This window comes from Barbus barbus, assembly GCF_936440315.1.
Source record: "Barbus barbus genome assembly, chromosome: 36".
NCBI classification, from domain to species: Eukaryota; Metazoa; Chordata; class Actinopteri; order Cypriniformes; family Cyprinidae; genus Barbus; species Barbus barbus.
The window spans coordinates 2,891,860-2,908,543 of NC_136714.1; the positions used below are offsets into that span (position 1 = coordinate 2,891,860).

Sequence of the window (16,684 nt, forward strand, 5' to 3'; positions counted from 1 at the left end):
TGTTTTCTTCTCACTATTAGAAAATTATGTTTCAGATAAAATACAAAGTGCTGCCGCATGGCTGTGGTGATTCATCTTGCATACCAGAGCCAATTGTGTGTATGATTAAGACGCATGCATTTCTTCATGCAGTCTCGCAACCAATTATCTTCTCTCTTAAATGAGCCCATAAAGAAACAAGGCTTCACATATTCACTGGGGCAAAGGGAAATAAAGGACGGTACTATATCTTCCTCTATGGCACATTTGACGAACAAATCTTTCTAAATTTAACAGCAATGAAAACATCTCAGTTTTCTCATGTGGTAATCTGCCACCAATTACGTGTAACCATACCTGGTTCAAGCATAATACATTATATAAAAAAGCAATAAATCTGAGGAACAGGCAAATACTGACATAAGCAAATATGCGAATTTAAATAAATATACATATCAAGTAAAACAAAAAAATCCTCACGTGAACCCAATCTGTATAAAACCTTTAAGCGATAGTAAGAACACACATACCATATCGGTGTCTGATACTGGCCCGAAGCTTGTCACATAGATGTTTGTCCTCACCTCAGTCACACTTTCTGATTGGACAAAAAAAAAAACAAAGAGTATGTGTAAGAGTAGAAATAACTATATGTAAAACAAATATTAAGTTCATTTTAAAGCTATAAATCTGTAAAGACAACAATGAGGTAAATGTCTAATGTCACCTGACCAAACTGGAAAACAGGTCTCATCTTATCCGCTTGTCAGAGAAAGTGTTAACAGCAGTATGAACTGATGGCAATATCTATGGAGTTTTAGTGTAAGTAGCATATGACTTTTAACAACCTAGCTAGGTGTTTTTATTGTTGCCATTTTAGTCATTTTAATATCAGAATGTCTGCTACAATTGCAGCAACTAGATTTGAACCTTACTGAGCAAATTCAAAAAGCATCTATTTGTTAGTAGATGTATATTGTCCTTTATGGTGGTGTATTTGTTGTGTTTTTTCACTGGAACAGAGATTGTCAGTACACACATTGCCACCCTCATGTCGTCTATGACTGGGTTCACCAGTCATAGACGGAGAAGGATAAGGATAATACTTTATGTAATGAACTTTAAAGTTGTTAATAGGGATTCAGGGTCAAAAATTCCACTTGGCTCACTGCAGCTCCTGGTTTCAGCAAGCATTAAAAAAGATCACAAAATTACTAATTTTAAGAGTGCTAATTACTAATTAAGGAGATTTGCAGATTTTTAAAGTGGGTTAGAAGACTTGGAAGTAGCCTAGAGTAAATGCCACTGATATGATCAGTTGTGTGTTTGACAGCCTACATCCTTCATAGATGGGCACTGCTGTGATTTAGATAAAAAACGCATAAATACCCAATACATATGAAGAGTTAATTTGCAAAAACCGATAACTCAATTTTTATTTATTTTTTTCAGAAATCACGTTTTTTTTTTATCGTGCATTCCAAGTAATATCAATCAAACTGCACTTGGGTTGTTTTGATTAAGTAATAATAACTTAAACACATACAGGTAATTTACAAAATTAAAGTTAATTGAAAGTATGTTTTTTTTTTTTACACATTAAAAGTTTGTTTTATAGCAAAAGCAGATAACTCCAACAGTCGTTTTTTGGCAAAAGCAGGTAACTCCACATTTCATGTATTAGAGTTTAAAAAAAACACTCGTTTAATCTTTGCAATCTCCTCAGATGACAATGTAGATGCCTGACAAACATTATTGTTGTTGTGATCATAAACTGTATGCATGTGATTACACGCAATTCCCTCACGCCTAACGCGCTGCTTTTGCAAGGCTCTGTGAAAACGTTTCAGCTTTTATTTTCCTTTTTCGCCCTGAAGAAGATATCACAGGTTCATCAAGTTGGTTGAAATTATCCATCCTCGATCACTTTTAGTCAGCTGTGAGGAAACTCCTCTCAGCTAGCACATCTTTTCAAAGTGAAATTAGCCTTGTCACCTGACCTGAATATAGCGCGCTGATTCGCTAATATGGACTTATCGGCTTCTGTTCAAAAACAACAAGAGCGCTTGTCGGCTTCTGCAGTAAAACATGAACTCGTGATGCCTTGAATGTGGACAATACCGGCTTTTTTGACAAAACGTGTTTAGGGTTCAGATCGCACTATATGTGGGGAATAATGCACGGCTATGCATTTTTTTGAAAGTGGCGTTTATCGTTTTTTGCAAATGAACTCTTCATATCAAACAATCTGTAATAATAGACCACATACTAAAACGGTTACTCACACTTGTGTGTTGTGACATTACTGTCGGATCCAACATATTCAGCACAGCATCGTCTTTAAGTTTCAATGTTTCTGAAAATCATGTCGAATTGTGCCTTTTTTATAAATGAATCCGCTGTAAAATGAAGTGAACAACGAACCGAGCTCTTACTGACGTGGCCTGGATCTTCATAAAATAAATGAAGTTTATCGTTTGGTTTCTGCATAGACCTTCATTTGCCTCACTTGTTATTTACCTATTACACGTGCAAATCGGTGGGTGGGGCTAAACAGGCAGTGATGTAGAAACAGGCGTTAATCTTCTGCGGTCGTTTTGGCAGATTTTTATACTAATGAGAAGGTTTTGAGTTCTTAATCTTTCAGGATTTTTTTTATAGCACAATGACCTCTTATATATCAAACGATCAAGGGAATTTTGATTTCTCAGTCCATGACCCCTTTAATCTTTCCATCAGAAAACTTGCCTGAAACGCTTTGTTTGTAGTCCTGCCGATATTTCTGTGTCTACGTCACCATGTTACACGTTTGCATAATTCCCGTCTACTGGCTGCTTTTGTCCAACCTCCAAAAACATTTGGGGAAATTATTTTGCTGAGATTCTGATTTTTTCACTGAGAGAGAAAAAAAAAATTAATTTGGAGCTCCAGCACCACTTTTTACAGCTGCTCACAATGCCTTGGGGGATGAAAACTAATGGTAAGGGGCATTCCATTCAATACACTATAGACTCGGACTGATGACCAATCAGAGCAGACTGAGCTGTTTATTAAGCTTTATGCTTTAAAGAGACAGGACTTAAAACAGAGTGTTTCAGGCTGAGGGTGAAATAAGGTGTCATAGCAATGTATATTATGAGAAATATGTTTTCTGAACTTTAAAAAAATATAAGCAGACCCCAAAAATAAAATTGTGAACTTTTAAATGACCATAAAATGTTCTGTGTGCGGCATATTCTAGGCCTTTAACCATCTGAAGTAAGTCATCGTGTTCCAGTTAGCAACTTTGATGTGATGAGTACTGTAATACACATCTGCAACTATGTAAAGCAGGGTGGAAATTGCAAGATTTGATGGAGCTTGAGAGGGGTGACTGGATGGGAGCCAGGATTGTGGAGACAGCAGGACTCGAGCAGTAGAGGCGATGGATGCCGTCCAGCTCCACAGTATCAGCCCGCAGCTCTCAGTGCGCCAATGTGACTTAGCCCATTTATCAAAAGCATACATATTGATTTTTGACTGCCCACAGCTGGGCTCACAATTTAGAATTTGTTCTTTTAGAGGTCACAAGGGATTCACTCTGTGAGACCTCTGTGGAGGAGAAAAAAATCACGCAGTGGGAGATGGTCTAATGGACATCTGTGGGACATTTCTATAAATGTCATCGGGACGTAGACTATAGTGCATCGATTCTCAGCATTTAATGTGCTCTGAATTCAGAATGACCAGGGGATCCGATCAGCTTCTTCATGATGATTAAGTGAGCAATCTGCGGGTGCACCGTCAAAGCAGCGGTTAAGACTTTTCTTTTCTTTCATCAGCCATCTTCAACACATGAGGCTCCTGGGGCTCCTTAAGCTTAGGATTTGTAAGTGATCTCGGGAGAGCGTTGTTCTGTGACAAATTTTGCTATTGATAAACATTACAGTGCCAAGAGAAGATGAGTAATTTCACTGTTCCAAAACACAATCTGTCATGGATCTCAGAGGTGTGAGACTCGTGCTAAGAAGTGTAAATATGAAAGACGGACTGAGGAAAAACACGCTCCATCTGCAAGCCAACGGTAAGGCCAGCATGTGGACACTGGAGACATTGAGGAAGGAAATGTGTATACGCATTTATCGTACCTCCTAGTCCGGGACGCAATCTGTTGTCGTAACCATCCAGCAAGCGGTCCAAGATCCGGGTAAAGATGGTGATGTTGTCTTTGCTGTCATCGGGAATAGGTTCTCTGTGACCTGTTACAGCCCTGTGGAGAAGAAAAGAGAGATTCAGGTCTCATAAAGATAGTAAGGATGCTTTGAAAAGAAGCAAATAAGCCACAAGAAAAAAAAAATAGATAGAAAGAAGGTCACTAAGCAATAAGTGTCTCAAGTCATAGATAGAAGGATGGATAGAGAAGAAGAGAGATTGATCTGGTCAACATCTTTGATCTTTCCTTCTTTGAACATGTGCTGCGATTGAAGGAAGGAGATGCAGTCATTATGTGTGTGTGTGTGTGTGTAAATTAATCAAAGAAAAAAAATATATATTTTTTTATTTTATTTATGGAATTGTTAATACATTTAATTATATGCATAAAAAAACAGTAATGTTTAACTTAAAGACTAACATTTAGGCTACTGGAATGAAGCATGGTCCACTTATTTTGTCCAGTAACTAATTTGATGTAAAGACTCATGTGCAGTAAGACATCTTTGTTGCAAAATTGTTTATTGCTGTTTATGCATTAGTAAATCAAGCCAGTGACTAAACAGTCAACTTCACATTGTTCCTCGAGGTGGCATGAAAATGATCTGTTATTTCAATTGGGAATAAATGAAATAACAATATATATATTCACTGGAGCTGTCAATCTCAGTTCAGCAGAAGTTTATCGGTGATGGGTTCAGCACTGTTGGCAACACTCCCATTATAATCAATGATACTGTCTACACTACACAATTAATTACTCATTTGCATTGTGTTAGTTATGACAAAAGCTTTCATTAGAGTGCAGAAATCAAGTTGCAATGTGATCATTGCATGTGCGCGCTCAACAGACATGGCTGTGATCGTGCTCACTGCTGCTGAGAGATCTAAATATAATTCTATAATCAATACTTTTCACTACTGGTTAATCTCAGAAACTGTGAAGATGTAGTACGTTTTCAAATGAGTTGCACAATGCTTATTTCATATGCAAATATGTAAACCAATCAGAGCAGTGGATGTTTACATTGAAGTCTTAAAGGTGACAGGCCGCTTTAAACAAAGTGTTGGAATGAGAGGGCTACATTCAGGGTAGAAAATGGCCTTTTATTTCTCAATTATTATAGTGCAGTGTTTTTTTTTTTTTCTTTCTTACATTTTATTATTTAGTTTCTGTAGTATTTCTTACTTGAATACCTCTGCTGTGTATAGACCTGTCTGAACAACGTGCACGCCATCTAAGTCAGTAGGAAAATGAGTTAAAGTTACAAAAAAAAAAAAAAGACAGAATGACAGAGCAGAGGAGTGATAGAACTAATGGAACTCCAAGTGCATTAGTGAAACCTGTCACACAATTGAATATAGCTTTGCAGAAATCCCGGCTCTGGGATTTGGCTGCATTATATCCCAAAAGTTGCAAATGCATTCTTGAATATTCAGCCAACCCCTGGTTCTTTAATTACCTGAAATATGCAGAATAATTATGTCTTGCTGGGGCTGTGATTCCCTGATGAGCAATGCAATGGCACGATGGAGGGCGTGATAGACAAAGCTGACGAAGATAATGAGTGCTGTCTTCAATCAAGGGCTCTGCTGGAAGCGACCTTGCACCAATTACATGCTGACCTTTAAAGGCCTTAAAATAGCATGCAGAACAAGAGGTTTGTCAAAAAACACACGCATTGCATGTGACAGTGTTTCATAAGGTTTTGTTTAGTCCTTTTGTGGCAGCAAAAATATGACAACGCTGCTGGATCAACTTGTTTTAGATTTTTTTATCATTCTGCACAACACTGATTAGTAATTTGTGGGAAGAATGATGCTTCACATCTCTGACACAGAGAAAGAAATGAGCCCATATTTTTAGCTGAAATGTCTTTGCATATTTATGATAACAGAATGTTACTGTTATGAGAAATTATTCAATTTACAATGAAAAAGTGAAAAACAAAAGTATTTTGAAAAGTGAAATTTTGATGTCTAATATACAGTCTTAGTGAGTGTAATTACACTGAAACATTTTTTTTGTAAAAGTTTTGTGTCACTGTTGTTGTTTTTTTGTCTCTTTATGAAGTTTGACATGGTGAATATAGTTACTAAAAGTGATTCATCCAAAACTTCATTAGTGTTTGTTGTATGATTTGTGTCTTTTATGACTAGTCCCACAATGGTGTGGAATGTTCCAAAAAGCACTACAATATTACAGAATGTTACAGAAACTTCTAGAATGTTCCCATCCTTGCAGAAGCAAAATATATTTTAAAAACATGCCAAATTTGTACAAAACCAAGTATCTGCACTAAACCAATGTTTCATAATTAATGCTAGAAATTCTAAAACTGACCTGACCTAAATATTTAACAAATATTGATGCTCCTTGAAAATAAATAGTACAATAATAATTAGTACCACAGAATTACAGAAGAACCATAAAACTGTATTATTATTTTTTTTTATCAGCGTACTCTGGTATATTTTGTACTGAATCATCTCAAGAGGCTGTCGACTTTATTGTGGAGCTGAAAATGCAGCAGCACGGAGAGGTAAACATGGCGGAACGACTGCCTTCAGCCGACAGCAAAGGCAGACCAGCCTCCGTCCAATGCTACTTCATTTTCTTTGAGTTTACACCTCCTTGCAGGAAAACCCTGTCTCACCTGAGTGTGGAGGGGCTTAGCCGAAAGCATTGCAATGACTGACTGAAAAGGGGCTCTTTGTATTTCTCCCACAGCTTAACGCCATACCATGTGACTGATCTATGTGTGTGTCAGCCGGCTGGTGAGGGATCAACCAGACCTGTCAGTGAAGTGACATTTTGAAAGCTGATGATCTTCCCATTGTGTTGCGGTGAAGGGTTTCTGATAATTTAATCATTTCAAGAAAGCCACCCAGATGACAAATTGCAGGCTTTTTTTTTAAGTGGCACTCAAGAGCACCGTTTGTATGTGGAAACTGCATCCTGTCTTATGTCATTTTCATTGCTGATCCTTTGAATATCGGCTCATTGATATTAATCAGCAGTAGATCATGCAGCCTCTTTCCATTTACAGAAACATGGCTGCTCTATTCAGCAGCTCACAGTGTAACTGAAAGAACAATGGAAACTGTCTATGGCCGTACTTTCTGTTGTCTGTGCTGAGGAGATAAAATAAGCTAATGCCTGGGAGACGGGCTGAACATCGTGGCTCTTCATGGTGTGTCTGCACATTGCAATTTTTTGTATTACTGAATCGAAGCTAATGAGTGGCTGTTATCTTCTTCCTGTGAAGATGGCCATTCAGTGAACTCAAACCAGAGGTTTATTAGTGGGATTCACGAGGCTGCGATACAAGTCCTCCTTTGCGTTTGTTTCCCAGCCTCTCAAGCAGGTTTACGTAACCCTGTGAAGGCAAATCTTTAAAGGTAATTTACAGCCCATTAAAATAAGCAGAGGAGGATAAGAATGAGTGCACGGTAGGGCGAAAGTGAAGTATGGATCGATTGCCAAACGAAAAAAATACAGCTGAAGAAAGATGATACAAGCTACCAAGTTTCATTCCCACGCATCTCTACAATACAGCCCTAAAGAAAAACCTTGGAGAAGTTTCTCTTCAAATGCATTCTAGGGCTCTAGCCTTCATTGTCGACCTCAAACAAACACTTTCAACAACATCCACCTTATTTTTCAGCACGGAAGTACAGTAAGCAGTTTTGTGTAAATGTGCGATAATTCCAATTCATTAACCGCTATAGGAAAATAATGAGAGGAATAACATATAGTTAAGATAATACATTGATATAATATGATCAAATGAGCTGTTTTGTACAGACGCTCAACACACAATCATTCATTAAAAGTAGTAAGACTAACTTATCTTTCCAGTGGTGCTCTCCTGTTGTGGTCTTTGAGCTTGAAATTAGCTGAGGATGAATAAAATGCAGCACAAATCTGTTGCTTTTGTTGATATGAACTCTGTTCAATTTCCATATAGCTCAGGAATTAAATATCAGATTTGTAACTATTTTTCAGACACATTCATTTGGCCAAATGTAAATGGAACCGTTTTAACAAATCAGATGAATCAGAACGCATGAAGTGACCAGGTGTAAACTAGGGATGTGCGCTACGACTAATTTGACTTTCGTTTAAACGCAAGTTTTGTATCTGACTAGTCGACTAGTCTAAAAGCTAGAAACCCCCCAAAAAGAAGAAAACTCCGTGTGTCTATATAACAGCCTACACTTGAAATACTTAATCTTTGAGTCACACTGTCAAATCCCTCAATGAATTCTCCTAAAAATAGGTCACGATTATGCCATATGCTTGCCTCGCGTTATCATCATTTAATTTTAGGGGGCCGTTAAAAAGAAAAATGGAAGAGCATACACTCAACAAACCAGTGCATAGCTTATTTATCGGCTGGAGCAATGCAGAAATGGAAAATCAATCAATAGACTGACAGAATTCTTCATCTTCATATAACGTTAGCCAGCACATTGTCAAAAACAATAGGAAAGTTTATCAAGGAATAGCATTAAAACGGCTTGTAAAAATGTAGGCTTTTAAACAATCTTCGTTTTGCTTACTCCGACCATGCACATTTGTTCAGTGAATTTAACATGTTAACGTGGTCTGGCGAAAGACGGGACTAGAGGCGATTCTGCACTTGAAAAAAAAAAAAAGTGCTCGGCAGGAACTGAAGTCACAGGCATGCAGACAGATAACTAGAAGCAAGCAGACAGTTTCGAAAAGAGCCTGGAAATCCCGCACCACCACCGAAGTGGGTCTTCGTTTAGAGGAATGGATGGCGCGGATGGGATCGCGGACCGCAGTGGCAGGTTGAAGTGTATGACATGATTGACATTTGCTGGCTTTGGCTAGCCTCCAAGTTAACGCATAAGTGCCTGTATTGAATATGATTATGCATCGCTCCTGTAAATTTATTGTAAGCCAATCTGACATTACACAGTTTACACTTTTCCGTTTCATTCTAACGTTAATTCAAAAGAATCCCACACCTTGCTGGTCTTTTGCGTGGTCATTTTTGAGCTTGCCGCAACTGACATGAAGAAAACGCATGCGAGGTCTGAGGTAAAAATGTAGTTTCCGCCCAGATACACTTTTAAAAATATGCATATATTCAAATATTTTTATAACTTATGTGTTCGTTTTAAAAAATTGTATTTTAACTTATTTAAAATGTTTTAAATGTAACGTTAAAATTAGGGTAATTTGAATGATAAAAAAATCATACGTTTTTTTTTTCTCTCGTGTAATCGACTATTGTTTTCAGTGTTGACTAGCAGGAGCTGTACCATTTAGTCGACTAGTCCCGTACATCCCTAGTGTAAACAGGCCCTAGGTGATTCTTCTTCAAGACAGTGTAAATAAATACATTTTGGGTACACAAATGCTGCCAACAAGGCAAACAAACCCAGTTAATAGATGTGCCAAATGTTGCTTGATTTGAGGTGACATGGTCAGTCAGATTGGACAGGAAACATGCATCATCTGTGTGCAGCCAAACGCAAGACATACGTGTCCCCATCTGGTGTTATCTGAGGTGTGTGAGCTGATTGGAATTTCTCTCTCAGATGTCAGGCTGGAGCACTGGAGGATCATGGGCCCTGGCGGCAGCTGCTTCATCCCTCTTCATTACCACCACATCATCCCTGCAAATAAAAAAATGACTTTTCCTCGTAACACCCTTCCTCCACCCCCATCCCAAACCTCTAATCTTATCCCTTATACCTCTCTCTTCACCCTCTCCCTCTTTCTTATAAAGTAAGTGGGAAAGAAAAATATTCAGGAGGTTCAGATAGTAGCAAATGTGATTCATTTCACTGAGCCGCCAGTATACCGTATGTATACATACACGTAATATTTCAATAGAGTGGAGTGCGGCAAATAGACAGTGTTGAAATGAACTCCTGAATACTGTATGCACACACGGTTCAGATAATGGAGGGGGTTTTATAATGCAAGACATTTTGTTGGAATACAATCACCTTCTGAAGCAGAACATATTTTAATAGCATTGTTTACACCATTTTCAATTAGTTTTTCATTACACAACAAATAGCATGACGAGGCAAGATTTGCTCGAGAAAATGTTTTGCATACTACAAAAGTTGGTAGATGAAAACAATTATGCCAAGTCCATTTCATTAATGGAAATATGCACATGGCATTCAATTAATAACATTTACATTTATGCATTTAGCAGACGAAGCGACTTACATTGCATTCTAGTTACAGTTTTTAAATTTTTTATCAGCTCTTGCTTTCCCTGGGAATTGAACCCATGACCTTGGCGTTGCTAACGCCATGCTCTACTATCTGAGCTACAGGAAAGCCTACAAAAGTAAAATGCAGGTTAAACATCTCTCAAGCACCAGAACTCACAAGAACAGCGCATTTATAGATTATTGGCTTGATGACCCATAAATAAAGAGATTTGGTAGCACTATTCAAAATCAGTCTACTGACTGCATTGGCAATAATTAATAACCTAAACAAGGGGTCATAGAATGCAGTTTTTAATATTAATATTATGTTTCTCAAGGATAGTGTGTAAAGTCTTTTTCACTCAGTTTCAAGGGGTGTTTCCGCTTTCCAAAATGGAAGTAAACACCCACTGTGATTGGCTAACTTCATTGCACCATATCACACAACCTCGTTTACAGCATGTAGTGTGTTTTGAAAATAGAAATGGCAAAATCCATGATAAAGCCATATATGGCTGAGCCCAAGTCAGAAAAGAAAATGAAACAATGCAATCATTTGCAACGCAAAGCAACTTAAATGTAACCATATATTTGTATATGGATTGCAAATTTCTTAAAAAACCAATGACAATATAGCATTGTGTGAACAAATATTGTGTGAAAAGGTAACAGTAACAGAAACATAAACTAATAAAATATATTCAACTCACATAATATTCAACTAATATTCAAATAATTTCTATTTTAAACTGGGGAGTGATTTTTTATGGCCTTAAGCCACTTGATCTTTAGATATCCGTGTCAGTGTTGGTTCATATCAGTCTACCACTTCTACTCAATGATCTGTACTGTGGCTGTGCACAGACAGTGGGGAAGCCTGTGCACAACCACACGGTGTTTGTGAGGATTTCTGTTGTGTTGTCAGTCTCCAACCATGATCATGCAGTCACTTTATGTGTGTAGACTCCAGATGGGGAAGATGAGTAATTATAACGAACATTTTAACAACAGCAGTCTATTCCTCACACAAAGCTATCCTACAGTATGGCTTCAGACACTTTATACACGTCACACAGCACACAAGCTATATGGACCACATTAATGTGAGTGTATTACTTCTACTTCCTAATCAATGGCTTGAGCTAAATATTGCAGGACTTTGGACCAGATTTGCCCATCCCTGATATAAAGTGATTCACATTTTGGCACAATGCTATTAGCATGTACTCACCAACCTAGTGACCTTAATTTTTTCATAGAGCATCTTCATATTTGTGACTTCTAAACTTTCAGTAAAGAGCAACTGACGAAAACCTTTTGAAAACCTTTAAGAAAATGCCACACTGGCCAGATCTCTCCCATTTAAAGGTGCATTTACACCGACAGCAATTTCATCACTGGAGTTTGCCGTAAGCAGTTGTATTGTGGATTATAGGCGTAGTAAGTGTTCCTAATGCTGACTACCGTAATGCTACCGGTGTACAACTAGTCATAGCTATTGAACATTTGATCAATGGTATGAAATGGAATGTACTGATGGAAAAAAGAGATGTCATTCCATTTTGAAAACAAATGTGTTGTCTTACTGCAATAAATACATATATAAATAAATAAATGGCATCATGGAGAAGAAACCATCTGTATATGAATGTCTTCTGTGTCTCCATTACCAATGGTAGTCAGTGCTTTGTGTCACTGTTCATTTGCTGAAAGTGTTTTTTTCATTTTTCTTACAAATCGCTGTCAGAGTGAATACTCTTATGGGTGGTACTTTGTTCAACCATTGGCACAGGCTGTTTAGAAATGTATTAAGCCATTCTTGTAAGGCTCTTAAGTAAATTTTTCATTTTACTTTCTTACATTCTGTCAGCGATAGTTAACGCAGTGCAAACGCAAAATGTTTAATGAAACAATGACAAGCATTTATGAAAGCCAAATGTATTCAAGGCCCTATTTAGTCTCCTCTAAATTTAGTTCTCTCTGGTTTTAGGACAATCTCTGAAGTAGATTAGAAGTTGTTCTGAAATGAGACTTAATGCTGTCTAACTTTTTTTAAGGTTATTATTTTTTTAAATCGTTCATTAAAAACTGTATTCCGCAGGCCACCAATGAATTATAAATCCACCAATTACAAAAACTCAGAAAGAGCATATTCCCAGCTAACAAAAATACGTTGTCGGAACGTTTTGCTAACATTCCCATTAAGTTATGAAAACGTCATTACGGAATGTTTTGTACACGTTCAAACCGTCCTGTTTTTTTAATGTTTGAGGAACATTCTAATCTACCATTGTCATAACATTATGAGAACCTTATATTTAAATGGTCTCTCCATGTTTGAAACACCCATATTTTATGTTATAAGAACATTTTTTACTGATTATACAAACGTAGGACAAACATTCCCTTTGATCTTTTATACCTCTTATGACAACAATATTTTTAATGTTATGTAAACGGTCAAAACGTCCAGGTTTTTTAATGTTTGAGGAACATTTTTTCTCTGTTATGAGAATGTTACAAAAACATCCCAATCTAACATTTTCATAAATGTCAGGAGTGCTGGATGAGAGAAGAACTCAATAGTGCAGAAGATGGTATTTTATTAATAAAAACAAAAACAAAACAAACAACGAAAACTACCCCTTGAAGGAAAAACTCAGCTGGCAATTTGACAGGCTGTGCAGGAAAAGGCAGGGCAGGATCAGGACACAACCAGAGAACATATGACGACGAAGTGCCAGAGGATTACAAACACAAGGAGAATAAATAGGGAGCAAATGAGGAGGGTAATGATTGACAACAGATGGGGCAACTGAACCAATAATGATGTAACAAGATGGGCGGGGTCAAGACAATAGACATGAGAGCACATGGAAACAAGACACAAGTACTCACACAAAACAAAAACAAGCACATGGCCAGCAAAACAAATCATGGGCCATGTGCAAAACAAGACGAACACGCGGATGGATGACCATCTCCAAAGCTGAGCCCGATGCGATACGCATAACCAGTGATACGATATATTCAAGATACATATGAAGCAGCTACCGATGCGATGAGATACGATTCACCCCTATTATGATGCAGTACGATCTGATTTCAATTCAATTCAACACAATGAAATATGATGCAATGGAAAAAATAAAATAAAAATGATGCTATGCAATTCAGTATGGCACGGATGTGCCCGAATCCGAATACCATATTCAGAAAGGAAATCAATGTACTACAGAACCCCAATTCAAATATGTTACAAACGATGCATCACGATATAAATGCCAACTTGTATCCGATGCACACTTTTTAAATTGATGCATCGCATCGCTAACTTTTATGCCGATACCCGGTGCGAACTGGAGAATTTTACCATCCATAGAACATGCAGCTAATGAGAATACTCATAAGCCGTGTGTTCACACAAGACATGACAACATGAAAGCATGCAGCCAATAAAGAACACAAACTGCATGCAACAACACAAGAAAATGAGAAAAGCACATGGCCGAACATGAACCGCTTGCTACACAAAACACAACTCTTGTGGACAGAGAAGCGCACGGCCGGAGTGAACTTGAGACCACACGCTCACACAACAAAACAGAACATGAAGCATGAGTGTCCGAACCCCGACACGGAGCCAAAACTGAGCCTGAAAAAGACATGAGTGTCAGGATCCGAACACCATGCTCCAACATGAAACAAGGAAACAGGGCACACAGATGAGAGTGCAATCGAAACCGCATGCTCACAAGAAAACAGAGACATGACGGGAGTGTCAGGGATCTCTAGACCGAAGTGACAGAGCCCTGACAATAACGTCATGATAACATTATATTTCTAAAAACTTTTTATATCAACATTATGAGGCTGTTTCATAAATATGCTGTAAGAAAGTTTTATTTTAACATGATGAGAACAATCAAGAACAAATTACATCAAAATAACGTTCCGAGAATGTTGTAATAAGACCGTTTTCCTTTAACGTTACAGGAACCTCAATCGTGTACAAATAACATCAAAATAACGTTCCGAGAATGTTGTTATAAGACCGTTTTCCTTTAACGTTACAAGAATGTAAATCAACCATAATAACGTTGTTAGAACATCCTATAAACATTATTTTAAGAATGTTCTGTCCTAACCTTTAAATACCTTTGAAACCATGTTAATGAAAGTTGTGGGAACGTTCCCTGTTAGCTGGGTTTATGCTTGTAGTCTAAATTATTATTTTATACTTTGTCTCCCAGCCTCCTCCTATTTTAGCTATATTATTTTACAGACAGTTTGTGGCTTTCATTAGACAGCCCAAGATACTCTGAGCCTGCATTGATTTTCCATCCAGCCGCAGACAGGTCACGAATGCAGTGTAATATTTTATTGGAGTCTCAAATTCTGTTCCATTTCCTGTTATCTTGGTCTTGAGGTTTGTCATATATCACTTGTTTACTCGGTGCTTAGGTTCATGTTACATATGTTCTAGTGGCAATCAATGTGAGTGATTGTAGACAAAGCAAAATTATATCATGAGAGGTTTATACTCGTTCGACAAATGATGGCATTTTATTAGCTCCACAGTTCCATTATATGGATAACAAAATAATAACAATTTAGACAAAAGTCTAAAATCAAAAACCAAAAGGCAATAATGTGTCTAATGGATACTGGTTAGAAACTGTAGCTACTAGGGCTGTAACGGTTCACAAAATTCATGGTTCGGTACATTTTCGATGCAGCAAAAAGAAAGAAATGCCAGGGAAATGTCCTTGATTTTTAAAAATTCTTTATTTAGTAAAACATTTTTGTTTTTACTTTGAACAATGAAAATTCTGGGCTGTCTTATTAGCAACATATAAAACAAAAAAAGCTATGGTTTGAAGTATTTCAGCTGATGTAGCCTATTGTCATGTAGCAGACTAATCTTTTCCAATAAGTTTAAATTGATTTGAACTTGTATGGGCATTTTTTACCTTTATATATGGAGATGTGCCTTTTAAATGTTTGTATAGAATGTGTGTATAATACCCTGAGGAAGGCTCTTAGGCTGAAACGTGTTGGTTTTGTTAAAATAAAATATCTCTTTATCACAAGTAGTGCTGGAATCTTTCCTCACATTCCTGTATCTAGTTGTTTTCATGCACCTTGTGAGTGGTAAAGTTGCTTCAGACTCTACCCCATTTTTAACCTTTATAAAGCCATTTTTTCTAAAAGTGTGCATCACCTTTTGAGTCCATTTTTAAATTTAATCAGTCAATAAGACATTTGGGCTGTTACCAAGCAAATTAATTCAGTATTAACAAAATTCATCTGTGCAATGCAGAGGAAACATAGAAGTTGCATCTGAATGGCATTTATGGCTCGTTTCCACCGAGCGGTACAGGTCAGTACAGTACGGTACGGTTCGGGACCAAACACCCTGATCCAGAGGAATATATATATATATATATATATATATATATATATATATATATATATATATATTAGAGGAAATAAAGCCAAAAGCAAACAATTCAGTCAAACGTATGCGACAAAGTCAGAGCTGTTCTATGGTAAAGTTCAAAATAAATATATAAAGTTAAACACAACTTTGTGCTCAGCCAAAACTATATAACCAGGAACAAATAATAGATTCATGAGACCACAAATGCCTGTTAAATATACCTAAAACTAATTGTATCTCATGTTTAATCACTGCAGAGACATCAGGGCCAGCGGCAAATGTCAGAAGGACTAGCCGTAAGGCTGCTCTAGGCGGATACATGAGCACTGAGCGCCCGGTGATAGCCTGGAGCTCTGAAATCGGCATAGCAAGTTTTCAAATAGGCATTATCTTTATAAATAAACCGCAGATTTGAGTTTTAAACAACTACATTCTCACCTGAAAAACAGTAATAAGTGAGTCATTGCGATTGAACCAAATCATTTAAGCGGTTGATTCATTCAGGAACGAATCGCCGTCTTGTTGCTCAGAGACGCAAAACAGTGCTGTGGCTGTGTTTGGATTTATTTTTGTTGCGAAATTGAGCAAAAACAAGCAATATGCTGTCTAAAACGTAAGTCTCTTAATTAACTTCTTGCTTATTGAACTGTGGTAAAAATCATTTGTAATCATGCTGATTTTTAGGGAAAAAAGGCACTCTTCTGTGCTATTGATTAACTATATGAAATTATGTAAATATATACATCTTCTGCCCCTATATCTTGAATTTTGTGATCATTGTAAATGCATTTTAATGGACTGAATCACGCAGCGAAAGAACGCACTCTAAATTTGCACTCGCACTAATCTACCCTAATAGAATAG

At 37.3% G+C, this 16,684-nt stretch overlaps 1 protein-coding gene across 1 annotated transcript in view; it reads right to left on the bottom strand.

Annotated features, from left to right (window-relative positions):
- LOC306855685 (gamma-aminobutyric acid receptor subunit alpha-3-like) overlaps positions 1–16,684 on the bottom strand; it is a gene marked incomplete at its 3' end in the record, with an annotated part of 177,485 nt that overhangs the window by 102,541 nt on the left and 58,260 nt on the right. The window contains exons 3-4 of the mRNA XM_079394490.1: positions 4,107–4,228; positions 510–577 (exon numbers count right to left, since the gene is read on the bottom strand). Coding sequence (XP_079250616.1) covers positions 510–577; positions 4,107–4,228 — 190 coding nt within the window. The remainder of the gene's footprint in view (positions 1–509; positions 578–4,106; positions 4,229–16,684) is intronic.